We start from the raw sequence: 27460 nt of genomic DNA on the forward strand, positions 1-27460 counted from the left end.
GGTAGGATTTGTTTTCTTCTTATGGCTGAACTGTGTATATGTACCACCTCTTCCTTATCCATTCATCTACAGATGGACACTTCTGTTGCTTCCAATTCTTGGCTATTGTAAATAGTGCTGCGATAAACATAGGGGTGCATCTGTCTTTTTCAAACTGGGCTGCTGCATTCTTAGGGTAAATTCCTATGAGTGGAATTCCTGGGTCAAATGCTATTTCTATTTTAAGCATTTTGAGGAACCTCCATACTGCTTTCCACAATGGCTGAACTAATTTACATTCCCACCAGCAGTGTAGGAGGTTTCCCCTTCCTCCACAACCTTGCCAACATTTGTTGTTGTTTGGCTTTTGGATGGTAGCCATTCTTACTGGTGTGAGGTGATGTCTCATTGTGGTTTTAATTTGCATTTCTCTGATGACCAGCGATGTGGAGCACCTTTTCATGTGTCTGTTAGCCATCTGAATTTTTTCTTTAGAGAACTGTCTATTCAGCTCCTCTGCCCATTTTTTAATTGGATTATTTGTTTTTTGTTTGTTGAGGTGTGTGTGTGTGAGCTCTTTATATATTTTGGATGTCAAACCTTTATCGGATCTGTCATTTACAAATATATTCTCCCATACTGTAGGGTATCTTTTTGTTCTATTGATGGTGTCTTTTGCTGTACAGAAGCTTTTCAGCTTAAATAGTCCCACTTGTTCATTTTTGCTTTTGTTTCCCTTGCCCAGGGAGATACGTTCATGAAGAAGTCACTCATGTTTATGTCCATGAGATTTTTGTCTATGTTTTTTTCTAAGAGTTTTATGGTTTCATGATTTACATTCAGGTCTTTGATCCATTTTGAATTTACTTTTGTGTATGGGGTTAGACAGTGATCCAGTTTCATTCTCTTCCATGCAGCTGTCCAGTTTTGCCAGCACCATCTGTTGAAGAGACTGTCATTTCCCCATTGTATGTCCATGGCTACTTTATCATATATTAATTGACCATATATGTTTGGGTTAATGTTTCGAGTCTCTATTCTGTTCCACTAGTCTGTGGCTCTGTTCTTGTGCCAGTACCAAATTGTCTTGATTACTATGGCTTTGTAGTAGAGCTTGAAGTTGGGGAGCGAGATCCCTCCCACTTTATTCTTCCTTCTCAGGATTGTTTTGGCTATTTGGGGTCTTCGGTGGTTCCATATGAATTTTTGAACTATTTGTTCCAGTTCTTTGAAGAATGCTGTTGGTAATTTGATAGGGATTGCATCTAATCTATATATTGCTTTGGGCAGGATAGCCATTTTGACAATATTAATTCTTCCTAGCCAGGAGCATGGGATGAGTTTCCATTTGTTAGTGTCCTCTTTAATTTCTCTTAAGAGTGTCTTACAGTTTTCAGGGTATAGGTCTTTCACTTCCTTGGTTAGGTTTATTCCTAGGTATTTTATTCTTTTTGATGCCATTGTGAATGGAATTGTTTTCCTGATTTCTCTTTCTATTAGTTCATTGTTAGTGTATAGGAAAGCCACAGATTTCTCTATGTTAACTTTTTATCCTGCAACTTTGCTGAATTCCTATATTAGTTCTAGTAGTTTTGGAGTGGAGTCTTTACGGTTTTTTATGTACAATATCATGTCATCTGCAAATAGTGACAGTTTGACTTCTTCTTTACCAATCTGGATTCCTTTGTTTGTCTAATTGCTGTGGCTAGGACCTCCAGTACTATGTTGAATAACAGTGGGGAGAGTGGGCATCCTGTCTTGTTCCCAATCTCAGAGGAAAAGCTTTCAGCCTCTCGCTGTTCAGTATGATGTTAGCTGTGGGTTTATCATATATGGCCTTTATTATGTTGAGGTACTTGCTCTCTATGCCCATTTTGGTGAGAGTTTTTATCATGAATGGATGTTGAATTTTGTCGAATGCTTTTTCAGCATCTGTGGAGATGATCGTGTGGTTTTTGTCCTTCTTTTTGTTGATGTGGTGGATGATGTTGATGGATTTTCAAATGTTGTACCGTCCTTGCATCCCTGGGATGAATCCCACTTGATCATGGTGTATGATCTTTTTGATGTATTTTTGAATTCGGTTTGCTAATATTTTGTTGAGTATTTTTGCATCTGTAGTTTTCTTTTTTGGTGGGGTCTTTGCCTGGTTTTGGTATTAGGGTGATGTTGGCTTCATAGAATGAGTTTGGGAGTATTCCCTCCTCTTGTATTTTTTGGAAAACTTTAAGGAGAATGGGTATTATGTCTTCTCTGTATGTCTGATGAAATTCTGAGGTAAATCCATCTGGCCTGGGGGTTTTGTTCTTGGGTAGTTTTTTGATTACCACTTCAATTTTGTTGGTGGTAATTGGTCTGTTTAGATTTTCTGTTTCTTTCTGGGTCAGTCTTGGAAGGTTGTATTTTTCTAGGAAGTTGTCCATTTCTCCTAGGTTTCCCAGCTTGTTAGCATATAGGTTTTCATAGTATTCTCTAATAAGTCTTTGTATTTCTGTGGGGTCTGTCATGATTTTTTCTTTTTCATTTCTGACTCTGTTTATGTGTGTAGGTTTTCTTTTTCTCTTAAATTAGTATGGCTAGAGGCTTATCTATTTTGTTTATTTTCTCAAAAACCAGCTCTGGGTTTCATTGATTTTTTTCTATTGTATTATTCTTCTCAGTTTTATTTATTTCTTCTCTGATCTTTATTATGTCCCTCCTTCTGCTGACCTTAGCCCTCATTTGTTCTTCTTTTTCCAATTTTGATAATTGTGACATTAGACTATTCATTTGGGATTGTTTTTCCTTCTTTCAATATGCCTGGATTGCTATATACTTTCCTCTTAAGACTGCTTTTGCTGCGTCCGACAGAAGTCGGGGCTTTGTGTTGTTGTTGTCATTTGTTTACATATATTGCTGGATCTCCATTTTAATTTGGTCGTTGATCCATTGATTATTTAGGAGCATGTTTTAAGCCTCCATGTGTTTGTGAGCCTTTTTGCTTTCTTTGTACAAATTTATTTCTAGTTTTATACCTTTGTGGTCTGAAAAGTTGGTTGGTAGGATTTCAATCTTTTTGAATTTACTGAGGCTCTTTTTGTGGCCTAGTATGTGGTCTATTCTGGAGAATGTTCCATGTGCACTTGAGAAGAATGTGTATCCTGTTGCTTTTGGATGTAGAGTTCTACAGATGTCTATTAGGTCCATCTGTTCTAGTGTGTTGTTCAGTGCCTCTGTGTCCTTACTTATTTTCTGTCTGTTGGATCTGTCCTTTGGAGTGAGTGGTGTGTTGAAGTCTCCCCAAATGAATGCATTGCATTCTATTTACTCCTTTAATTCTGTTAGTATTTGTTTCACATATATTGGTGCTCCTGTTTTCACTGCATATATGTTTATAATGGTTATATCCTCTTGTTGGACTGAGCCCTTTATCATTATGTAAAGTCCTTCTTTATCTCTTATTACTTTCTTTATTTTGAAGTCTATTTTGTCTGATGCTAGTATTGCAGCACCTGCTTTTTTCTCCCTTTTGTTTACATGAAATATCTTTTTCCATCCCTTGACTTTTAATCTGTGCATGTTTTTGGGTTTGAGGTGAGTCTCTTGTAAGCAGCATATAGATGGGTCTTGCTTTTTTATCCATTCTATTACTCTGTGTCTTTTGATTGGTGCATTAAGTACATTTACATTTAGGGTGATTATTAAAAGATATGTCCTTATTGCCATTGCAGGCTTTAGATTCATGGTTACGAAAGGTTCAAGGTTAGCCTCTTTACTACCTTACTGTCTAACTTAACTCGCTTATTGAACTATTATAAACACAGTCTGATGATTCTTTATTTCTCTCCGTTCTTATTCCTCCTCCTCCATTCTTCATATATTGGGTGTTTTGTTCTGTGCTCTTTTTAGGAGTGCACCCATCTAGAGCAGTCCCTCTAAAATACCCTGTAGAGGTGGTTTGTGGGAGACAAATTCCCTCAACTTTTGCTTGTCTGGGAATTGTTTAATCCCTCCTTCATTTTTTTTTTTTTTTAGAGGGCATCTCTCATATTTATTGATCAAATGGTTGTTAACAACAATAAAATTCTGTATAGGGGACTCAGTGCACAATCATTAATCAACCCCAAGCCTAATTCTCAACAGTGTCCAATCTTCTGAAGCATAACGAACAAGTTCTTACATGGTGAACAAATTCTTACATAGTGAATAAGTTCTTACATGGTGAACAGTGCAAGGGCATTCATCACAGGAACTTTCAGTTTTGATCACGCATTATGAACTATAAACAATCAGGTCAAATATGAATATTCGTTTGATTTTTATACTTGATTTATATGTGAATCCCACATTTCTCCCTTATTATTATTGTTACTATTATTATTATTATTTTTAATAAAATGCTGAAGTGGTAAGTAGGTGCAAGATAAAGTTAGAAAACATAGTGTAATGCTGTAAGTCCCTCCTTCATTTTTAAATGATAATCTTGCTGGGTACAGTATCCTTGGTTCAAGGCCCTTCTGTTTCATTGCAGTAAATATATCATGCCATTCTCTTCTGGCCTTTAAGGTTTCTGTTGAGAAGTCTGATGATAGCCTGATGGGTTTTCCTTTGTAGGTGACCTTTTTTCTCTCTCTGGTTGCCTTTAATACTCTGTCCTTGTCCTTGATCTTTGCCATTTTAATTATTATGTGTCTTGGTGTTGTCCTCTTTGGGTCCCTTCTGTTGGGAGATGTGTGTGCTTCTGTGGTCTGAGCAACTATTTCCTCCCCCAGTTTGGGGAAGTTCTCAGCTATTATTTCTTCAAAGACACTTTCTATCCCTTTTTCTCTCTCTTCTTCTTCTGGTACCCCTATAATGCGGATATTGTTCCTTTTGGATTGGTCACACAGTTCTCTTAATATTTCATTTTTGGAGATCCTTTTATCTCTCTGCATCAGCTTCTATGCGTTCCTGTTCTGTGGTTTCTATTCCATTAATGGCCTCTTGCATCCTGTCCATTCTGCTTTTAAGTCCTTCCAGATATTGTTTTATTTCTGTAGTCTCCCTCTGTACTTGCTCCTTTAGCTCTTGCATATTTCTCTGCAGATCCATCAGCATGTTTATGGTTTTTATTTTGAATTCTTTTTCAGGGAGACTGATTAGGTCTATCTCTGCAGATCCTCTCTCAGGGGTTGTCTGGACTATTTTGGACTGGACTAAATTTTTCTGCCCTTTCATGGTGATAGCAGTGGCTGTAGGCAGGTTGTGGGTGTGTCAACTAGGAGAAGAAAGTCCTTTAAGTGTGCTGGGATGACTTCGTCCAGCTGTGGGGTCCCTGTCTCTTTAAGACTTGCAAAAAGCACCCATTTTTCTTTTGTCTCAGGGGTGCCGGTTGCAGGGACCTGCCTGCAGGTTTTGCTTTTCCATTTCTCTAATATCCAGCACCCCATGCACCTTGTGGCTGGTTGTTTAGCAGTCCTGGGGCTTTCACTCCCTTCCTGTTCTGACTCCTTTCTTCCCGCCGGGTTCTGGAGTGGAGGGGCATTTGGGTCCTGCCTGGCTGCAGCTTGTATCTTACCCCCTTCGTGTGATGTTGAGTTCTCGCAGATGTAGATGTATTCTGGCTGTTGTACTGTATCCATTAGTGTCTCTTTTAGAAATAGTTGTGTTTATTGTATTTTCATAAATATATATGTTTTTGGGAGGAGATTTCCACTGAACTACTCACGCCACCATCTTGGTTCCGCCACCAAATAGGGATAGTTTTCATTCTTCCTTTCCAATCTGGATGCTTATATTTCTTTTTTTTGCCTTTTATAATTGCCCTGGCTAGAACATCCTATTCAATGTTGAATAGAAGTGGCAAGAGCAGACACCTTTGTCTTATTACTGATCTTAGGGGGAAAGCATTAAGTCTTTCACCATTAGGTATGATGTTAATTGTGGATTTTCCATAGATTGCCTTTCTCAGGTAGAGGAAGTGCCTTTCTGTTCTACTTGGTTGAGTGTTCATATCATAAAAGGGTATTGGATTTTGTCAACAACTTTTTCTGCATCTATTAAGATGATTATGTGATTTTTGTCATTTATTCTTTTAATACGGTGTGCTACATTGATTTTTTTTATGTATGTTTAGCCAACCTGTGTTCTGGGATAAATCCCACTTAGTCGTGGTATATAATTCTTTTTATATGTTGCAGGATTCAATTTGCTGGTATTGTGTTGAGTTTTTCTGTCTGTGTTCATAATGGTTGTTGGTGTGTAGTTGGCTTTTCTTATTAGGTCTTTGTCTATTTTTGGTATTAGTATAATACTAGCCTCATAGAATGAGTTGGGAAGTGGTCTCTTCTGTTTTTTTGGGAGAGTTTGTGAGTGATTCATGCTAATTCTTCTTTAAATATTTGGTAGAATTCACCAGTGAAGTTATCTTATCTTTGTCTTTTCTTTTTTTGAGTACTAATTTAATCTCTTTTTATAGGCTAATTCATATTTCCTGTTTCTCCTTGAGCTGATATCGGTTATTTCTATCTTTGTAAGAATTGGACCGTTTTTTTGTAGGCTGTCTCATTTGTTGGCATAAAATTGTTCATGGTATTCCTTTATAATTATTGTTCTCTTCTTTGAGGTCAATAGTAATATCCCCTCTTTTAGTCCTGATTTTAGTAATTTGAGTCTTCTTTTTTTGTCATTATACCCAAAACTTTGTCAATTTTGTTGATCTTTTCAAAGAAGCAATTTGGCTTCCTTGATTTTCTCTGTTCCTTTTCTGTTCTCTATTTCATTTATTTATTCTCTAATATTTATGACATCTTTTCTGCTTTGGTTTAATTTGCCCTTTTTCCAGGTTCTTAAGTTGGAAGTTTAGGTGATTAATTTGAAATCTTCTCTTTTAACATAGGTATTTACAACTATAAATTTCCCTACAAGCACTGCTTTAGCTTCATTCAGTAAGTTTTGGTATGTCATGCATGCCATTTTATAGTCAATCCTCCCTCCCATCAGTCAACCATTGATTTAACTTCTATTACCTTAGCTTAATTTTCCTATTTCAGAACTTTGTATAAAAATGAAGTGATAGGGTATATATTCTTTAGTGTCTAGCCTTTTTGTTCAGTGTAATGTTTTTGAGATTCATATATGTTGTTATATTATTAGTTCTTTCCTTTTTATTGCTGAGAAGTATTCCATGCTTTATCTATTTTCCTGAGATGAGCATTTGGATTGTTTTCAGTTTTGAGCCATTCCTAATAAAGCTGCTGTGAACATTCTTGTACAGATCTTTTTATGGATGTGTGCTTGTGCTTTCATTTTTGGTGGTAAATGTCTAGGAAGTGAATTTGCTGGTTTCTGTGCGAAGTGTTATGTTTAACTTGATAAGAAACTACCAAACTGTGTTCCAAAGTAGTTGTACATTTTTATATTTCAACCAGCCATGTATGAGTTGTCCCTATCTTCTTGAACACATGCTATTTTTAGTCAAATTTTAGTCATGAAAGAGTTTCTTAATGATTCTCCCCACTAAACAGCCTTTTTGAAATACTCTTTTTGAATTATTTCACATGGATTTTAATCTAGCCAGCGGTTATTCAGTCAATAGTTTTATGTATGGTTTAATAACTTACTGTGGGTTTCTTCGTATATGATGCTTATACAAGTGACTGTCAGTAGGGAATTAGATTAGATTTGGTTCTCCAGCAGTAAAAGATTTAAAATGACATATTATCTCTGTGTATTGTCTTTCTCTATACAAGTGGTAGAAGATGTCTCCTTGCCCTCTAGCTCCTGAGTTTCTATGTCTTTTTGTTCCAACTACATGCTTGGGAGCTGTATTTTCAGTACCAATTCCATATTTCTATAAGAAAGACCCTTATAGGCTTGGATAGGTTGGTTAGCATTCCTGGTCTTATTGACTGTGACCACAGGAGGGGGTTCAGAGAGTACAAACATGGGTGCTAAGAGTGGGCCTTTCTGTTGGACTAGAGGATAATTTTATAGAGAATGTATTGGGTAGGCATCCCCAAAAGGTAGTGAATACATTCAATTACTAATATTCTTTGGGCTTTGTCCTACTGTTATGTCAGCATTGTGGTAATTATTATCTAGGCCCCCCACCCCAAAATCCCTACCACCATTTTATTTGTGCTTTCCAGTTTGGATTGTGGATATATAATAGAATCATTTCAGAGCTAGAAGAGACCTTAGAGGCCATCTAAGAAGTACTACACATGTAGCAATTTATAGGTTCTGTATTATTTTCCTGTGCTGTACCTCATCTGGTCTTCAGGACTGCTGGTGGCACACAACTAGTGGTAGAGCCAGACATGGATTGTAACAACATGTTTGGGGAAATTGTTTTTAAAATAAAAACACTAAGAAAGACCTCTAGGATTTAAGGGGGGCAGGGAAGGCAGCAGCTAAACTACCATTTTAAGTTATGTGTACTGCCAAACAAAATGCTATAGGATTTTAAAAATTACCAAGAATCATATTCTTTCAGTTTATTTTTTATGTGATCTCCATTGTTGCTGTAAATAAAGTCGAATTTATACTAAGTTCTCCTTAATAGATTTGTCATCATCATCTGCTACATTGGAAAACAGTAGGTCCTTGTTAATATTCTGAGATTGTTCATGTGAAGGTAGCAATCTATATGAAATCAGATACTTTGTAAAGGCTGGGTTATCAAATGGTATTGACTTGACATACTTTAAGCTAAGAGATTTATTTTTAATTCTGAACCTTTGAAAGGGCAAAAGTGCTTGTCTTTTCTTTATAGCCTGTTAATAGAATTAATGGAGGCTTGAGAAAAGGTCTAATGCTTTTCCTGCTTTTTCCTGCTGTACATTTTAATATAAGAAGACTGCTGGTTGCTTTTCTAAAATGTTGCTATTCTTCTTCTGATTGCAAAGCAATTTATAAAAGGTACTACATAAATGCTAAGGAATTTGTATATATTAGTGTTTAGAAATGTCATGGCCTATTTAAATATGTGTTCCAAACTCCTAGAAGAAATTTGCTCATTGAGTATTTAGACTTATATTTTAATCTAAAACATTTATAATATTTCCCATGATTCTTGGTAATTTTAAAAATTCTAAAGCATTTTGTTTGGTAGTATACATGACCCAGAACTGTAGTTTAGCTGCTGCTTTTTTTCTGCCTTAAATCCTAGAGGTCTTTCTTAGTGTTTTTGTTTTAAAAACAATTTCCCCAAACATGTTTTTGAAGAGAGGAGAGGAGTATGTGTACAAATTCATCCCTTTAGGTGGTATCTGCATTTGTCAGTAACTAGAGAGATAGAGGATACTAGGAATGATGGGCTGATAGACTTGGAAGAAAAGAGGGCAGTGTTGTCTTGTTATGCAGCCCTCTCAGCCATTTTTTCTACCACCCAATGCTCTGTTCACCTTTACTTACACAAGAAAGTAGCTTTTCGAGATGTGGTCATGGGACAAAGCTCCCACAAAATATTATTTTAGAGATTTATTTCATGAACATTTGATTTGTCTGAAATTTCTGTTGTGTGTTCATCAGGATGGAGAACAAGAACAGATCCCTGAGCTGCCAGATGCAAGCTTAGAAATGGGCATTTTACCTAGAGAGATCCGGAAACTGGTCGAGCGGAGAAAACAAGTCAAGCAACTAATGAAACAGCAAGATTTAAATCCAGACCTTGTTCTTCAGGTATATCTTTTCACTAAGACATCTGAGTGACAGTGTCAGCTTTTAGAATTTGATTATCTAAGAGTGATTTAAACGTGAAACTGTGGGCAAATGCATGTGCTTATTGTAAGTTTGTGGGTAGGAAACCATTCAAAAACACTAGAATGCCTCAGAATGGAAGCAAAGCTTTATCTGCAAAGCTGTATATGAGCAAGTCTTGTGACATCTGGGAGCTTTGGAGTCAGTTTACTTGCTTCTAGGTCAGGGAATCATGGATCTGGGAGGATGGGTTGAATGTGTTAGAGAGTCATTTTTTTTTCTGCAGGGATATTGAGGAATTCTCATCATTGGTGATCTAGAAAGACATTTAATGTAGTCTTAAACATCTGTAAATATTGTTGTCTGTCTTTTGTCCTTATGTGGCCTGCAGTATGACATTCGACAGAAGGCTTTGAAGCTCACGGCAAACAGTATGTACGGCTGTTTGGGATTTTCCTACAGCAGATTTTATGCCAAACCACTGGCTGCTTTGGTGACATACAAAGGAAGGGAGGTAAATGTCATAACGTTCACATCTCTGAAAATGAGAGTTTCTAAACTATACATGTTATAAGTCTGAGAGAGCCAAGTTTGTTACCTAGTTGTACAGCTTCAAATACTCCTTTCTTAGGATAAATTTGAGACAGACAAGCTTTATGGAAGGATGCACTTGTTCATCTATTAAGTGTGTGTGCGTGCATGTGTATATATTTATTGAGCATCTCGTATGTGCCAGACATTGTTCTAGGTACTGGGGATAGTGTCGGGCAAGATAGTATAAGGCCCCTGCTTCATGAAGCTCATGTTTTACTTCGGGTAATATGGTGGGGACTTGAGTGAGGAGAGGGTAGTTGGGGAAAACAGACTGTAAATAAGTGAATAAAGAAATACTAAAATAACTAAGAGAATATGACAGAAGTAAATGCTGTGCAGATAATTAGGGTGGTGATTTAGAGAATGTTAAGATAGCTAGGTTAGATTGGTCAGAGAAGGCTTCTTTAGGAGCCAACATGAATGAGACCTAATTGACATAAGGGAGCAATTCTTTTTTTTTTGCTGTTGCATTAGGTTGAAAGGAAGAAATCAAGAAGATAAGTCTCCATTTTTGTCTTATAGCTGGTTAGCTGGGGGAGCCATTTGCTAAGATAGAGAAATCTGTGAGAGGGGCATTAAGAGTTCTTTCTTGGTTATGTTATCATTGAGATATGTAATAGATCTCTAGGCATATTAAGTAGGCAGTTGGATATAGAAGTCCACAATTTCAGAAACATACCGGGACTGGAGTTTTGGATTAAGAGTTACTGGCTCTAGAAAGTTGAACCCCATACCAAACTGATTAGAGGTACTCTCATTTTGTAAACACCAGTAAGCTTCATCTACTTTAGCAGCATGTGCATGGGTTCCTTAATTTGTAAAAAAATTATGTTAAATATAAAATTCCATTTAACCCAGTAAACTGTTGATTTCTATCAGATTTAAGACTACTGAATCTTAAAGAGGTAGTTAGTGGTTTTGAGCAGAATGCTTGTGTTCGGTCTAGACTCAGAATACTCTAGAGTAAGGGTTGGCAAAACTATAACCCCTGGGCCTGCTCCATCTTGCCATCTATTTTTGTAAATAAAGTTTTATTGGAACACAGTCACAGTCATTTGTTTATGTGTCATCTATGGCTGCTTTCACATCAGAACAGCACAGTTGAGTAGATAAGATTGAGACTTGCATGGCCTGCAAAGCCTGAAATATTTACTATCTGGCTCTTTTCAGAAAGAGAAACTGCTGTCCCCACTTTTAGAGTCTAGACCAGCACCATCCAATACAACTTAGAGTTGATGAAAATGTCCATCTGCAATATCCAATCCAGTAGCTGCTAACTATAAGTGGCTGTGAGCACTTGATATCTGCCTAGTGTCAACTAGGTGATGAATTGGATTTTGAGTTTTATTTAATTACAGTGAAACTAAATTTAACTTGGTCCACGTGGCTAATGGCTACTGTGTTGGAGAGCACAGATCTAGCTGGCATGAAACAAGTTTCAGAGCCGCTCTTCCTGTTGGCAGCTCAATCTCAAAAGATTTCACTTAGGCATGATGAGGAATGGCAGAACATGTATTACATACAAGCAATGTGTGAGAAGCTTCCAGATGTGTCACTTCATTAAAACCCCACCAGAATCTGCTGATACAGGTAATAACGTTCCCATTTTGCAGATGAGGAAGCTAAGACTCAGGTGAAGTATAGCAAGTGACTGTTTTTAACTAGAATCCACATCTTCCTGATTGTAAGGTTTTTACTACATTGGGGTTGTCTGCCCCATCTCAGGGTGTCTTTCATGACCATGCTTCTGCTTTATATTCTGCTTATCCCTGGAAGAGCATTTTTTTCAATACTCATCTCAAGACACAGGCCTTTTTTACATGAGAAGATAGAGGTGTTTTAGGGGCTAGTTGAGGTGAGAGAAGGATGTTTTCAGTTTCTTAGTCTAAATTTACTTGAAAATTATTTAAATTTTATTTCTGTATATATATCCAGTGGCTTCTGATAGAATACCATCTTATTTTTGTATTAGGAAATGCACTCACTATGCCCCAACTGGGTGATAATACAGGGGTTGACTATTGAGATTGGATCAAGGTTACTGTTAAGTTTCTCACGAGAGGCAATAGTTGACAATTTACTCCCTTGGAGAGTGCCTCTTGCTGTTGGGAAATCCCTGTTGTTACATTTTTCTGCATTGGCTCAGAAATCCACAAGCTTAAAAGGGCACTGTTGATAATGATAAGCCCCAAATTTGTCCAATGATCTCCCCTACTCTCCTAATCCATTGTACTTTAAGGGCAATATTTCTGTTTAGCTGGATTTTTAATAGGGTGTTTAAATTCAGTTTTAATTTTTCTGTTGTATAAAATTTAATAGTAACAAATCTTAATAAATCAACTATTAAAAAAAGTGCTCTCCCCACTAAAAAACAAAATTTCAGACACATCTAGAAATAATCATACATGATTTCAATTCTTGGCTTCCACTTTGACCTTATCTCTTTCCCCTTTACTCCTTTCCACAGTAAAAAAAATAAAACAGCTGTGGGAATTGGGCCTTTAAAGTAATGTGAGGTTAATGAGAAATAAAAATTATACAGTTGCTCCTGGAAATCTCATTCTAGAAGAAGATTCAAAGCCACCTACAGAAATTATTTCCTAAAATAAAAATGATTATTGAAGTATGGTGATAATTAGTAGCACTCACAGATGGAAAAAGTCTATGTGATAATCTGCTTTTGGGTTTACTAGCATTTTCCATATAAGCCATTTGGTCTTTATGATTTCAAGCATCTCCTGATGATTAAAGAGGTAGGAGGAGTTAAGTGGGAGTTGGTTTTCTGAGATACAGTACCTTTGTAATGTATCAAACTTGTTTTTTTTGTAAAAAGATAGAGTAAGCAAAATAATAGAGTAACCTGAAGATCCTCAAAGTTGTTTGCTTTTAAAGTACTTGTAGTATAAATTAGATTAAGGTTTAAATGGAAAGTAATGAGAAGGAAACCTGGTAGCATGTCATCTGAGAAGATTATCAAATTTTACATTTGAAAATGGATTAATAACAGTCTGGGGAGGCCTTAAGCCCCCCTTCATTTTTATTTTTAAATCTATATTATTTTTAAATCTATTTTGTGTGTGCTCAGTTTTGCTGGAATCATGCAGGTTGGCTTTGCTGACCTAATAATTTCTGTAATCAAATGTATTATGGCTGTTGGATACTCGGAGTAATTACTAATTGTACTAAAAACAGGTATATAATAAAAATGCTAATAATTGTGTCAAATGGACATCAATATTGTCTTTTCCCAGGTGTGATGTTTCACACTTCAACTCTTCTATGATTTTTAATTGCTCTGTGGTAGAGGAATCAGTTAATGGTTAAGGAATTGTATGAGGGACCTCATAGTGTACAAAATAACTTAAAAATAACAAAGTCCGTGTTTCCAGAGTATAACATGGAAACTTAGTTTACAGACAGACACTCAAAAGGGAATCTGACTATCTATATATTTGTATATATATATATGTACACACACATACCATCTGTATTTGTGTTTGTTCTTAATGTATGTGTAGACACACATGTAAAAAAGATTGGGCAAGTTGATAGCACTAAGTGGACAAAAATTTTGAATCACCAAGAAAACCAGTCCGTTGTCAAGTGGCTAGTGTGGTAATTGAAGTGATCGTTCACTAGATGGCGATAGACACCCTGAGATCATTAATCAATTAAGGGTTTTATTCTGTGAACAATAGTGAAGGCCATTTAGTGACATAAATCTGTCCAAATTTTTTACTTTAATTAATTTTGAAAATGTTAAAGAGAGGCTAACAGTGGACCAAAGGATTGTAGTAGTCTATAATGTCTTTAGTATATAAAATAACAATGGTTTTTGAATTATAAGTTTGATTGATTAAAACAATCATTTGATGTCTCATAACAAGCTAATTCTTCTATCAAACAGTTAAATTCATACTTCTGGTCATGGGGCTATAATACATGACACCCTAATCACAGAATCAGACTTAAGAGAATTGAAATGATTTTGATACATAATTTTGCCTCTTTGAATTTGTTTTTTTTTTTTCCGTAGGGGTTTTAAACTTACGCTATACTTATGCTTGTTGCATAATTCTCAGTGTAGTGCTAATATTTGTCTTTATGGAATAATTAGTACTTATTGACGTTGGTATTGTTTTATTTCTGTACTCTGTTATTTCTGTGCTCTTGAGAAAACGATTTTTGGTCTGGATTTCTGATTGCAGTTTAAAGTGAATGTATGCTCTAATGTTTGGGTGTAGAGCCCATGCGTTTTCATTTTCTCACCCAGTAGGCTGAATGAAATGAGTCTTTGCCAGCCTGCGTGCCAACTAGTTGTAGACTGCCTAGCTTTCAGTTGTCTTGGGAGCTGAAATCTGTGCATTTAGGAAATGTATCCACGTCACTGCATGAAAGCCCTGCAGTCTGGGCAGGCCTTCCTGGGAGTCTCTTGGTGATGTGCTAGCGCCTGTCAGGAGCCCTTTGGAACGGCCCCAGGAAGAAGGGCTCAGCCTGTGTTGGTGTCAGTGGTGAAAGAATGAGTGAATGTGGAGAATCTTAGTGCTAAGGGAGACTCATCTTTTCCTAGAAATAAGCAAAAATTTCACTTTTCCCATCTTTTTTCTTAAAAAGCCTAGTTTAAAAAAATTAAATGCAATAACATATCACAGAGACAACTAAAGAACTTTTCTTCCCCACCCTTTGTCATTTCTTCTCTCCTTTCTCAGATGTAACTGCTCTCTCAGGGTTGGTTTTGTCCTCTTTGCCCATCATTTTTTGCTTTTCCAACAAACGTGCCTGTATATGTGGTACCTATTAGCTTTCCAGGTTTTCACTTGTTCTAGTGTTTTGGTATTACAAGCAGTGCTGCAGTAGACAGTGCCACACAGAGTTGCCACAGTGCCAGAGTTTCTGTAGTGTATTAGTAGGAATGGAATTTTCACACCCACAAGTGGTATATGATGGTTTATTGATGAGAACACTCATTTAATTTATCATAGCAAGCTAAGTCTTACAAATAGCTAAGTTCATATCTATGGCCATAGGGCTATAAAACATGACTCAGTCGCAGTATCAGAGATTAATCTGAAGAGAATTGGAAATGATTTTGACATAGTTTTGCCTCCTTGAATTTGTTGTTCATTTTTCTATTGAGGTATTTCAATACTTGTAAACATATTTATTTACTTGTAAACATACACGTTTTTACTTGTAAATATATATAAAACATATTTATATACTTGTTAACATATTTTTACCTAATCCTTAGTGTTATACATCCTTGTCAGCACTTGTTATTATCAGCATTTAAAATTTTTTGCCAGTCTCATGAGTGTGAAATGGTATCTCACTGTGATTCTAATTTGCATTTCCCTAGTAGTAGTTTAGTTTTCTTGTGTGAATTGCCTCTATGCACAATATGCCCTATTTCTTAGGCATTCAAAGGCTAATCCTTATTTTTTGTGTGTGTTGCAAATATATTTTAGTCTGTGGCTTATCCTTTAACTTCATTTGTGGTGTTTCATTGTACAGATGTTTTTTAATGCCAATTTTTTATTCTTATATACTATGTGGGGTTTTTTCTTAAGAAATCATTCCCTTCTCCAAAGACATAGACATTCTCCCTTATTTTCTTTTCTTATTTAGGTCTAAAATTATTTTTAGGGATGGTGTAAGTTAGGAATCTAACTGATGTATTTGTCTTTTTGCTTCTTTGTGGAGTTGTCGAACCATTTCCTGGGGTGGACAAGCTGGCTAACTCATGGCTACTGCCTGTTTTTTGTATATAAAATTTTATTGGGCCAGCATTTGTGTTCTGCTCCAACAGCAGAGTTGAGTGGTTGCAGCAGAGACTGAATGACCTGCAAAGCCTAAGATACGTACTTTCTGGCTCTTTATAGGAGAAGTTTGTGGACTTCTGTTCTGAGAGAGAGTCATGAATTGAAATAGAGTCATAGAATAGAAAAGTCACTCTCCTTTCAAACAGTATCAGTCATAGTAAGTGACAATAGAATTAATTACACTTCAGGTAGTGAGAAGAAAGGAAAATGATCTTTTGGACATATAAAAATAAACCTGAAGTTTTACCTGTTCTTAGATTACCATATGAGAACTTCTCTCAACCCAAGTAGAGCAAAGGTGAGGTCTGTGAATGTTCTGCAGTTGTGTGCAACATTTTGTGTGCCTTTGCATATGTGTACTTTTGTCGGGGAGAAGGGTGCATTGCATCTAAGAGATTCTCAGAGGGGACCCTGATGCAAGTATGGTGAAGAACTGCGCTGGCTCTGACATTTCATTTCTGCCCTCTTCTTCTGTATGTGAGGGGTAACACTAGCCTTAAAAATGTAAGCTTTTGTCACCTAAAACATGGCAGTATGAAGAATTTTTTTTGCCAGACCAGACCCATCCATGGAAACTGTGGGTGGTAGGAGGGGAGAGTTCTAATTCTGTCTCCAGAGTTTTAATAGCCACCATTAAGACTACTTTTAACTTCAACTCACCTAATAAAATTTTGATTTTTTTTTAATATAAGAGAATTTCTTTTAAGGATGAAATGAAGGCCTAATAGATTTTGGCAGAATATATTTTATGTTTAAAAAAAAGTATCCTTTTTTGATGATCAGAGATTACTTATCACTTTTGAAGTTTACGTTATAACACTCTGTGCCAGAGAAACTTTATTCTCTTTTTATTGTTGTCTTTCAGTGGTGTTTGGGTTCTAAATTCTTCAAAACTGGTAAGACATACTATTCACATTTATTAATTCACGTGTACCAATTCAGAATTTGCAGTAATTCAGATAGGAAGATTTGAAATTCTTCATAGTACAAATTAGAAGAGCCTAGGTTCTTATCATATACCGTTAACTTCTGTATAAACACCTATTTCCTGTCAAGTAAGTGGCATCTTACTTGCAGATCATTTATATTGATGAACTTTTACTAATCAACATCAACATTTGCTTGTCCATTTGTCTGTATCCTTTCTGAAAATTGTTCAAAGTAATGTTGGTAAATATAAAGATAAGAAGAGGAAGCACTGATTTGGAAATAACCCCATGGAAGGCCAGTCCAAATTATAACTTAGACATTCAATAATTTGAGAGAAATGTGATGACAGAAAATTTCAGGTATGTAGAATAGTTCATGCTTTATTAACACAGTGCTGCATTTATAGAGATAAATGAGTAGGATACATTTAAGCCTGATTTGAATTTATATACATGAGAACACTCACATAATATTTCTTCCAAATAGCCAAAACTTTAGACCTTTAAAAATAAATTCAGAATGTCCATATCCTTTTAGTTGGAAGCCAGTACCTCCAAGATGCCTGGACATCCACCCCTGAGTGCTTTCCGGCTATGAACAATGCCAGGTACAGCTTTAGGAGGATACAAAGTGGTCCATGTTAGAGGTAGCTGGGAAGGGAGAGGCTAGGTCAGGACCTGCCTGTAAACTGGGCTTGTGAGCATGAGAAGCTTCAGTGAGGAGATACTTACATACTTTCTTGTTTATCCCCTTTGCATTTCCTGCAGTTTGGGATGGTACCTCATCTTTTTGCCTTACCTGAGCTTTGGTGAATTCAGGGAAGGGCCCATTCATGCTGATAATACAAGTGTTTTTGTCAAGGAGGAGTACCCCACACCCCTCTTGAATGTGCACTGTGTCTGGGGTGTCGGCATCAGCGACAGGTGACTCTGGGGCTGTGTGGGCTGGCCTCCCTCATCTTTCAGAATCTTCTCAGTACTGACCTTAAAAGTACCAGGGGTTTGTTAAGGAAGGTGGGATTTCCTTATTGTCAATCTAAATCAGTGCCTTTTTCAAACCCACATGTTCAATGTTTTACTACTGGATTTTGGAATGGGTCTGCATAAACTATTATGAATACTTAAAATTTTTGCCTTTGTAAACAAAAAAAAGAAAAGAAAAGCTTATAGCCTCAGGTTGTTTCTGTACTTTCCAATCACCATTCAGTTTGTGGGCGATCACGTTGTCCATGTTTGGTGTTCCACCTAGCTCCTGGCTCTGTGCCTCACATAATGGATGCTAGTTTGCTGTAACTTGGATCATGATAGTTTTGATGTTTCTGCAATTATAGAGTGGTGGATGTGGAGGAGATGGCATTTTTTAAAGATGAGATCTTGATATTTAAACCAATTTCGAGTTTATAGGAATGGCCTGGATACTCAAAGCAAGAAAAAGGATATACTCTGTACATTTTACTAGGCCCTCTCATTTGAGAAGGCAGGGGCAATATTTTCACCTCATGACAGTACCCATTTAACTACTGAAACCACTGAGAATGTAGCTAAGGATGAGGAAATAAATACTATCAGGCTGACCTCTGCTGTGACAGATTGAGTTTCATTACTCTGACTCAGATCACATAAACTGAGTCCTGGAATTCTCTTCCTTTCTTCCCCAACACTCACCAGAAGGAGTGACTTTCTATAAACCCAGACTCACTCCTCTTTCTACAAATGTGAACATTTTATATAAGCCTGCTTTGGTATATGCTTCTTTTTCACAAACTACGTGTTATTTGACAGGTGTTCTAAAGCTCCTTGCTTTGGCAATGAACCAATATGACAGCAGTAATGATTTCAAAAGTGCCATTCCCTCCTTGTTAAGAGACAGAAAGAAAAGTGTGAAGTTATTAACCACTATTCACCAGTGGGAAAGAAATTGGCATAAGGTTTAATTGTCTGGTTCTATATAGTCAGTCTGTGTAGATAATTTCCTGGGCAGTATTCCTCTTCAGGAAAGGGCAAAATACCATATAACTTTTACTTTTTTCTCCCCCATCAGTTTTCCCCTTTTCACAAATAGCAGATACAGTGGATTGGAGAGAAAGGATCGTTGGTAACCAAACTATTGAGCCTTTCTCCAGCTTTTCCTGTCCTTATCTGCCCAGGTAATGGATTTATGGGAGACGTGGTTGCACTTGGCAACCGTTCAGATTGCCCATCCCCGCAAATGGGTCACCTGGCCCAGTGTTTGAATCTGATGATGTACAAGATGTCACTGCACCGTCTCCTTACTTTAGCCTTGCTGAGTGCATTTATTGCTAACTGGAAGACCCTGCTTTCAGCAGCCCTCGCCCTGTGGTGGTTTGCGCATGCTCTTCACAACAGTACAGGCAGGCCTGTTAGAGACACAGCCATCTCAAATGTAGAAACCAAACAAGTTGGTTTATTATGGCTGAGGACTGCTTCACTGAGGAAAGACTAATAGAATCAGTGCCTCCTGTTTGTTTCCTCTTTTCAACAGGCAGCAGGAGCCTGTGTCAGTTTGCCCTACCATAAATACTGTGTTAAATTACAGTGAGCTGAGTCTGGTAAGTTGTGGAAGTTTTGGAAGGTGGGGTGAAGCATGGCGCTGTGTGTGTGTGTGTGTGTGTGTGAGAGTGTGTGTAGAAGCTGTTTGATTTTTGTGTGTGTGTGTGTGGAAGCTGTTTGATTTGTGTGTGTGTGTCTGTGTGAGTGAGTGTGTGTGTGTAGAAGCTGTTTGATTTGTGTCTGAGTGTGTGTGTGTGTGTGTGTGGAAGCTGTTTGATTTTAAGCTGGGGATTCCTGATCCCTGTAGTCATGGTTTTAGAGATCCCATACCTACTTTGAAATTTGGTGCTGGTGTCAGACTGTATGCCTCCCCTTGTTTCCTTTTTATTATTCATTTTTGTCATTGAGTTGGTTTGTGTCCCTTTTAAATTTCAATGTATTAGAGCCTCAAAATTAAACATTCTTCTTTGAAAATTTCTTCCCTCTTTTAAAAAGCAAAATGAAATAAAATGTAAGTGAGTGACTACTTGGCTTTTTGAAAAGAACAACAAAACATGAATAATTTCTAGAAGTGGTTTATGTGTGGTATTTGGGATTACTGATTATTATTTACAGGTTTGGGTTTTTTGTTACCTGTTTTTCTTGGCTTTGTTATTTTATGTTAAACAAAAGATTTGCTATTTTGAGGCTAGTGATGAGATTTTTTGCCTTAGGGCTAGGAGTTGAGCGGGGATGGGAGTAGAGCAAAGATATTAGGTTTCGGTCATAATTAGGAGTGTCAGACGTTAGGCTGTATTTGTTTCAGGGGCTTTTTGCCACTGCTAACTTAACCACAGGCTATATTTTCAGCCCTGTGCAGGAGGGTGGTGTGTCTTTTGCAGGCAGGGAGGAGGAAGGTTGAAGAGGGGGGCACTTGGGGAAAGGAATAAACTGCCCGGCTATTAACAGTGTGCATTGTTCTTAAGCCCACATGTAATATTTCTGTGTGCTGGCCAACAGGGTAGGGTCTGTGTTCTGTTTAAGTTGGGCTGCATGTTGTGATGCGATGGACAGCTGATAATTGAATCACAGGGAAAATTGGGATACTTCTTTATTAAAGGTGTTCCAATGGGGCAGAAAAAGTAGCTTGTTTTCAGAAGATTGGCTTAGAGCAGGTGAATATAATTCAATTACTGATTCTTGTCTCACAGCCAGAAATTCTTCAAGTGATATTTGCTGAGTGTGTACCATGGAGAGAAATGGAGACAAATGACATTGGCTTGTGACCTGCAGGCTTGAGACGAAAGCCTTAGGTAATGATTCCAATAAAACTAGAGCTAGAGCTTGGGAGGCCAAATTTGTGATTCCCTCCTAGTAAACAAGAGAAAGGATCTTCTGTAGGTGCAGAAACCACGCAGAAAAACCTGAATATGTGCTGGAGAAAGCCTGGATTGGAATCCAAGGGTGCCATGCTCACCCACTTGGTTGTTTGCTTCGTGCAGCCTTGAGCAAGTCAATCATCGTGAGCTTCTGTGTTTTCACTTGTCAGAGACTGCTAGATGGTGGTGATTACTGCTCATGCTCCTGTTACAAAGCATCTTAACATAGCAGAGCCCATACGCTACTGCTTCTCATAGCAACCCAGAGGAAGGTGCCAAACACCCCTACCAGGGGTTGGGCATGGTGCTGGTGTGTTGGGGATGCAGTGGTAAATTTAAGTATTTAATTCAAGGGCCTTGTCCTTACGGAGTTTTCAGACTGGTAGGTGAGAGCCCTTAAGCAAATAGTCAAATGAATAATCATGTAATTCTAAAAGAAAATAAGTGTGAAGAAAAGGAGTAGGGATTTCTGAATGCTGATGACAAAGGTTTTCTGAAGAATCAGGTTACTGACCGAAGAACTAGAGGTTACCAGAGTCTATGATACTTGAGCTGTGATCCTAAAGGTGTGTGCTGGGGTTAACTAGCTAAAGTACTGCAGGGATTAGCATTCCAGGGTGAGGGATAGCATGTGCAGAGGTCCTGTGGTGGGTGAAAGTGTCTTATGGTCCAGGCGTTGAAGGTAGACTGCTTGTAGCTGGAGTGTAGAAAGGAAGGGGAAAGTAATGGGAGGGGTGAGGCTGGGGAGGTGGCTGGTAGTTGCACCACATGGGCCTTGCAGGTCATGTTGAACAAGGGGTGGACATGAGTGTTCTATGGTGGGGTGGAGGATCCATGTGTCCATTTGCATTCTGAGAGGATCACTCTGGGTGAGGGAGTTGGAGGGGTCAGAGTAGATGAAGGAAGTGAATTAGCAGGCTTTTATTAAGGTACTCCAGGCATGTGGTGGTGGTAGCTTGGCTGGTGTGGTAGCTCTCAGAGGAGGGAGAAGGATACAGACACCAGAGATGTAAAGAAAAATAACAAGCAAAACTTGGCAGGAGATTGGATGTAGGGCTCAGGATGGAAAGGTGTCCAGAACAAGTCCTGGCTCTCTGACTTGTGCAGGCAGGTGAATGGGGAGCCTTTTGCTGAGGTGAAGAGTGCCGAGAGGTGGCGGGTTTGGGGAGGGCAGGAGGGGCAGTTTCATCTTGGACATGTGAATTTTGAGGTGGTGGGATATAAATTTGGGAGTCATTGGTGTATTGAGGTAAATTAAGCCATGGACGTGGATGAGGTTACTTTGGGAGAGGAGAGAGTAGAAACAGAAGGAGGTGTAGGGCCCAGTGTTACCGAATCCTAGCCTGGCAGGGCTTGGAGGAGGCGGATGATAGACTTAAAAAGTTGGCTATAGAAGAGCCTCCGGAAAAGGAGAAAAATAGTAGCCTGAGGTGTTGTGGAAGCCAGTGAAGAAGCACTTCACGGAGCACGATCCGAGACACTCACTTTAGTTTTGAAAATTTTCCATGATATTTTGGGGCATGGAGGTGATCATAGACATCAGCTGGTGCTGTTGGCGTGCAGTGGTGGTGGTGGTGTTGTGAGCAGGAATGCTGTAGGTAGACACTGTATTCTCCCCACTTTATAGATGGTGGGTTTGCAGCACAGAGAAGTAACATGCAAAGCCTCAACTAAGTGGCAGACCTGGAATCCAGGCCTGGGCCTGGGGGCCTCGCTCTCCCAACTCTGACCCTTCTACCTACCACCTCCAGCCCATTGGCTTTCCAGCTGGTCCCAGGTAAGCGTGAGACTCTTCTTCTCCCTGGGCTGGTGACCCACTGACTAATTACTTAACCTCTCTGAGCCCCAGCCTCTTCACATTTAGTAATGGTAACTACCCAATGGGGCTTCAGGGAAATTAAATGAGATAATGTGTGTTAATGCCTTGGTGCAGTGTTTGCTGCATAATAAGCACTAAGTAAATGTTGGCTAAAAGCTAGACACCTTATACTGTCACGTCTGCCCTCTCTACAGAGCTTTATTTAACCCATCTACATTTTTCTTCCACTTGAATGCTTAGCAGTCTACTTGATAAAAAGCACGCTTTTTGCCAAATTATTTTCTAATTTGTGTTTTCACTTTGCTGTTTCTTTTCTTTTTCTGCCTTTGTCCATGTACACCACTAATGTCTTTGCTATGTCAGTCTTCCTCGAAACTCACGTTACCTGGCTGATTTAACCTGAACTTCCCACTCTTTAACTTAGTGACCTCAGCTTATGTTTACCTTAATTTACTCTTATGAGTTTGATGTTCATGAGTTTGATGAGTTTGTTCATTCAGTTTTATGAGATAGATTCAGGTGGGTCAGGAAGGAGGGAGAAGGGGATTAAGGGGCACTATATAATTTTCAGTCACAGTATAGGTAGGTCACAGGGAAGGCAGTACAGCACAGAGAAGACAAGTAATGACTCCATAGCATCTTACTACGCTGATGGACTGTGACTGCAGTGGGGTGTTGGGGGGGTGGGACTTGATCATATGGGTGAATGTTGAAACCACAGTGTTGTTCATGTGAAACCTTCATAAGATTGTATATCAATGATGCCTTAATTTAAGAAAAGCACTTACAGTGCTTGGCACACAGTAAGCACTCAATAAAAGTTAGATATTATTATAACTCTTAGAAAAGAAAAAAAAAATAGATTCGGGGCCAAGAGTGTTTCCTGATGTCCTTTAGCAACATCTAGTAGTGGGCATAAAGTGGTAAACACCAAGTACTTTTACAATATTCAAGATGTAGTTATCTTTCTTACACGTCTTAGCCTGGGCCTAAGATGCAGTTATTAGTAAGTCCTGCCAACCTTCACTTTAAATATTCAGAGTCATCCATTTCTCTCCACTGCCACTGCCTACCCGTACCCTCGTACTTAGCTCAGACTGCTGTCATCTCTGGCCAGGGTCGTAGCAGCCTCCTTTTGGTGTCTCCCTTCTACTCTTGCTCCCTCTAGTATGTTCTCCACACAGCAGGTTATCTAGATTTTTAACATGTGATTGCATCATGTCATTTCCAGCAGCTTCCCATCTCAGTTACCCTTGCCTCCAAGGTCTTGTGTGGCAAACCACCGTTTGCTTTTAGTTCCCACACACATTCCATTCCATTCCTCCTCAGGGCCCTTGTGCATTGGAGCACCTCTGCCTGGAATGCTTCTCCCCAGGCTTGGTGCAGGGGTGCATTTTTCTCTCTCTTCAGGTCTCAGCTTATATGGCACCTTGGTGAGGCCTTCCCTGACTCCTCTATGTAAGTAGGTCCATCCACTCCCCTCCATCTCTCATTTTTAAATTGAAAAGTATATTTTTTCTTTTTTTCACCCATTATTTTTTTATTGAGTAAAATAACATGGCCATCTCCCAGAACATGATAAAATTTTGTCCTAATTGCTTCAGATTTTCCTTTAAGTAAAAGAAAGCCTTACGGATAGCCAGTGGCCTGTGTGTGCCCTTCCCCAGGCCTCTCCTCCGCTTTCTAGAAGCAGCTACTATTGGGAAGTTGATATGTAGCTTTCCCTTCTGTACACTTTTGTTACCTTTAAATGTCTCTGTTTAATTTATGTAAATGATGTATTTGGGTTTGTAGCTTTTTTTCTTTCAACATTGTATTTTTGAACTCTCTACATTGACACATAGACATATGATCACTCAGTTGAGCTGCTCTGTAATACTCCATTATATGGATATTCTGCAGTTAATTTTTCCATTTCATTAGTGGGTGGTCATGTAGGTTGTTGTCAGTATTTTGCTGTTACAAAAAGTGGACGTTTCTGTACTTGCCTCTTTGTACATGTGTGAGAGTTTCTGTGTTGTATTCTTGCTCAGCACCCTGTTTTGTTCCCATTTTGGCACTCATCATTTTAACTCACCGACTTGCTTGTGTGTTTATACTCATCCACCTCATTAGACTATGAGCTCCATTAGGGTAGGGAGTGTTTCATTCACCCCCGTACACATAGCACCTAGCTCGGGCCCTGGCACATAGTAGGTACTTGGTTGATATTTGTATTAATTCAGCTATTTGCTTTCCATCTGTCTTGTGTACTTTATCCCTTTGGTTTTTGAACTTTGATTTTCAGATTTTTTAAGAAAGGTGGACACGGGTGAAACAGGTTGCCAAATCCTATTGGTAGTGAGTGCAAGCAGTTAGATAAATCTAGCATGGAGAGGAGTTGAAGGAAACTGAACCTTAAATAATTTACTTTGGATTACCCTCTTTTCATTTCAAAATCTGGAGGTAAAAATGACTTTGAGCCACATGGACAAGTTTTGGTTATTAAAGGAGCTGGGTTGTTCAGCTGTGGTTTCCTTCCACATCTACAGCATTATTATTAGAGAATTTTGGAGGAGTGAGGGGATTTTGTATTTATTTTCTAAAATCATTTTATTTGAAAATTAGGAAATAAAAAACTATCCGTCTGTTAATATTTATTTTTAGAGTAGGACTTGTGATAGGCATAGGAGACATAGACCATAGATTAAAAGCACAAGAGGAAATTAGACTGTTAATCTTTGAAGCATAATTATTTAAATCAATTAAATTCTTAAAATTTCATTTTTATTGGGGTCCACTGAATCAGTGTATGTGTTCTGTTTGTTTTTTGAAACTGTTAAATGTCTGTTTACTGTCACAGACTTCAGATTTAACTATTTGATGCTCACACACTGAATTCACATGTAGAGAGGGAAGACCAATTCATAGGAGCACACAGATTTATCTGCACCTCTCTACTGTTCTTTAAGTGGAGATTGTGGCTGTAATCATACCTTGGGTCTCATTTCCTGTATAGGATATCTTATTTTGTCCTCTAGGAGCCTGTGCAAACCATTTGCTGATAAATTGAATTACTGTAAATTATATTTGGAAATAATTATTAGAGGGGAAAATACAACAATAGGTAAGTCCTATGCTAATGCCTCCTAATTGGTTCTTTTTCAGTTTAGAGTCTATTGGTTCCCCTCCCCCAATCAGTTCATTGTGGCACACATGACTGGCTGTCAACTTAGGATGAGTAGCAGCTATTATGAACTGACAAAGAGAATTAGGATCTAGTCTCACTGTCCTCTCTGTACTGCAAACAGTAAATAACTAGATACACAGTTTAATTAGGGGTAATAATAATAGCTAAGATATATTAAGCATATAATGCTTGCCAGACACAGGGCTGAGCACTTTATATTAAGAGTAAAAGTACTGAAACATATTAGTCAAATTTTTAAAAATGTTTTTCTGAGTAAAATGTTGGAGTCATGTTGTGAGGTTTATGAAAAATAGTGTTTTTCAGTTTGTTTTCTCATTACTGTGTGTTTGGGGGGGTGGCAGGGGGGGGAAATGTTTTCATTTATTAGATGTATAGAAATGTACTGAACTGAGAAAATCTAAATGGTCATGAGCTAGTTATTTCCTAACATCCTGCCTGCTGTTCATCCAGCCCTTGGATAAAAGCGGTAGCTGGTTCCTGAAGATGGGGGCTGGGTGGATGAAGGGAGCCAATCGTCAGTTGAGTTAGATCTGAATTTGCCTGATTGTGAGGCACATTAATTAACATGGGGTTTTATACTATGATCTCCATTTTATAGTGAGAGAACCGGAGTATGGAGATTGTCAGTAACTTGCCCAAGGTCACAGGGCTAGTGAGTCACAGAGCCATAATTCAGAGTCAGGCTGTCCTAGCATTCTTAACTGTGCCCGGTGTACAATCCCTGTGGTTTTTGCAAGTTTGCCTATGCAAAAGGCATCACGATATGAGAGGGAATTTCTTATATCTTCACAGTGCGTGGAGCCATTTTTGATTGAAAGGATGTGTGCCAATTAGCATGTAGCATTCTGGCTTGTATGCTGCCACTGTATTCATTTCCCAAGAGCGTCGATTCTCCTTTTATTTCCTCAGTCTTTTGACACCAGCCATAAGGGAATTTGAATGGTCATAATGAATGAGGCCCTGGAGTGGGATCCTTGAGGAAGAGGATCGGGTGATGAAGCAAGAATGACAAGACAGGCATGGGGAGCACTTCCTTCTGTCGTGTGTGTTTTGTGGAGTGAATGGTGGCAATGCTGTCTACCACAGCTGGAACTGGGATGGTTTTGGAGTGTGGTGGCATAGTTTGGCTATGGCACTCCCTGCCAGTTACAACAGTGCAGGTTGTAGAGCGCCTGCCGTAAGCAGAATAAACAAACAGATCCAGAAAATGTATTCTGTAATCCTTGCTTGATGAGCAGAAGCTAGCAGTTGTTTAAAACAAATGAAGGGGATAAAAACTCCCCTAACTTTTATTTACCAATCAGATTGCAAAGGAAAAAAATAGCCTATTTTTAGACTGAGGCTCCAATTATGCTAAGCCTTGAAGATAATGAAACAGTCTGACACAAAAGAGTGTGGTGACGCAAGTTTGTGTGGTGAAATTCCAAGACATTCAGTGACTTTTTAGGATTCTGCACAGTGAATATTAAGCTCCTAAAGTGTTTGTTGCCCGGAAACAGTGCTTTATTCTTTTACATTGCTGTGTAATGAAGTGAACCTGTGTTGTAATTTGTTTCTTCCAAGGAAAAGGGAGAATTAGCACACACATCTATCTGTGC

The 27460-nt window shown here is 38.3% G+C and overlaps 1 protein-coding gene across 2 annotated transcripts in view; it reads left to right on the forward strand.

Annotated features, from left to right (window-relative positions):
- POLA1 (DNA polymerase alpha 1, catalytic subunit) overlaps positions 1-27460 on the forward strand; it is a 288922-nt gene that overhangs the window by 49233 nt on the left and 212229 nt on the right. For both annotated transcript variants that reach the window (XM_017671042.3, XM_017671038.3), the window contains exons 25-26: positions 9472-9621; positions 10031-10153. In XM_017671042.3, coding sequence (XP_017526531.2) covers positions 9472-9621; positions 10031-10153 — 273 coding nt within the window. The remainder of the gene's footprint in view (positions 1-9471; positions 9622-10030; positions 10154-27460) is intronic.

This window comes from Manis javanica, chromosome X (genome assembly GCF_040802235.1).
Source record: "Manis javanica isolate MJ-LG chromosome X, MJ_LKY, whole genome shotgun sequence".
NCBI classification, from domain to species: domain Eukaryota; kingdom Metazoa; phylum Chordata; class Mammalia; order Pholidota; family Manidae; genus Manis; species Manis javanica.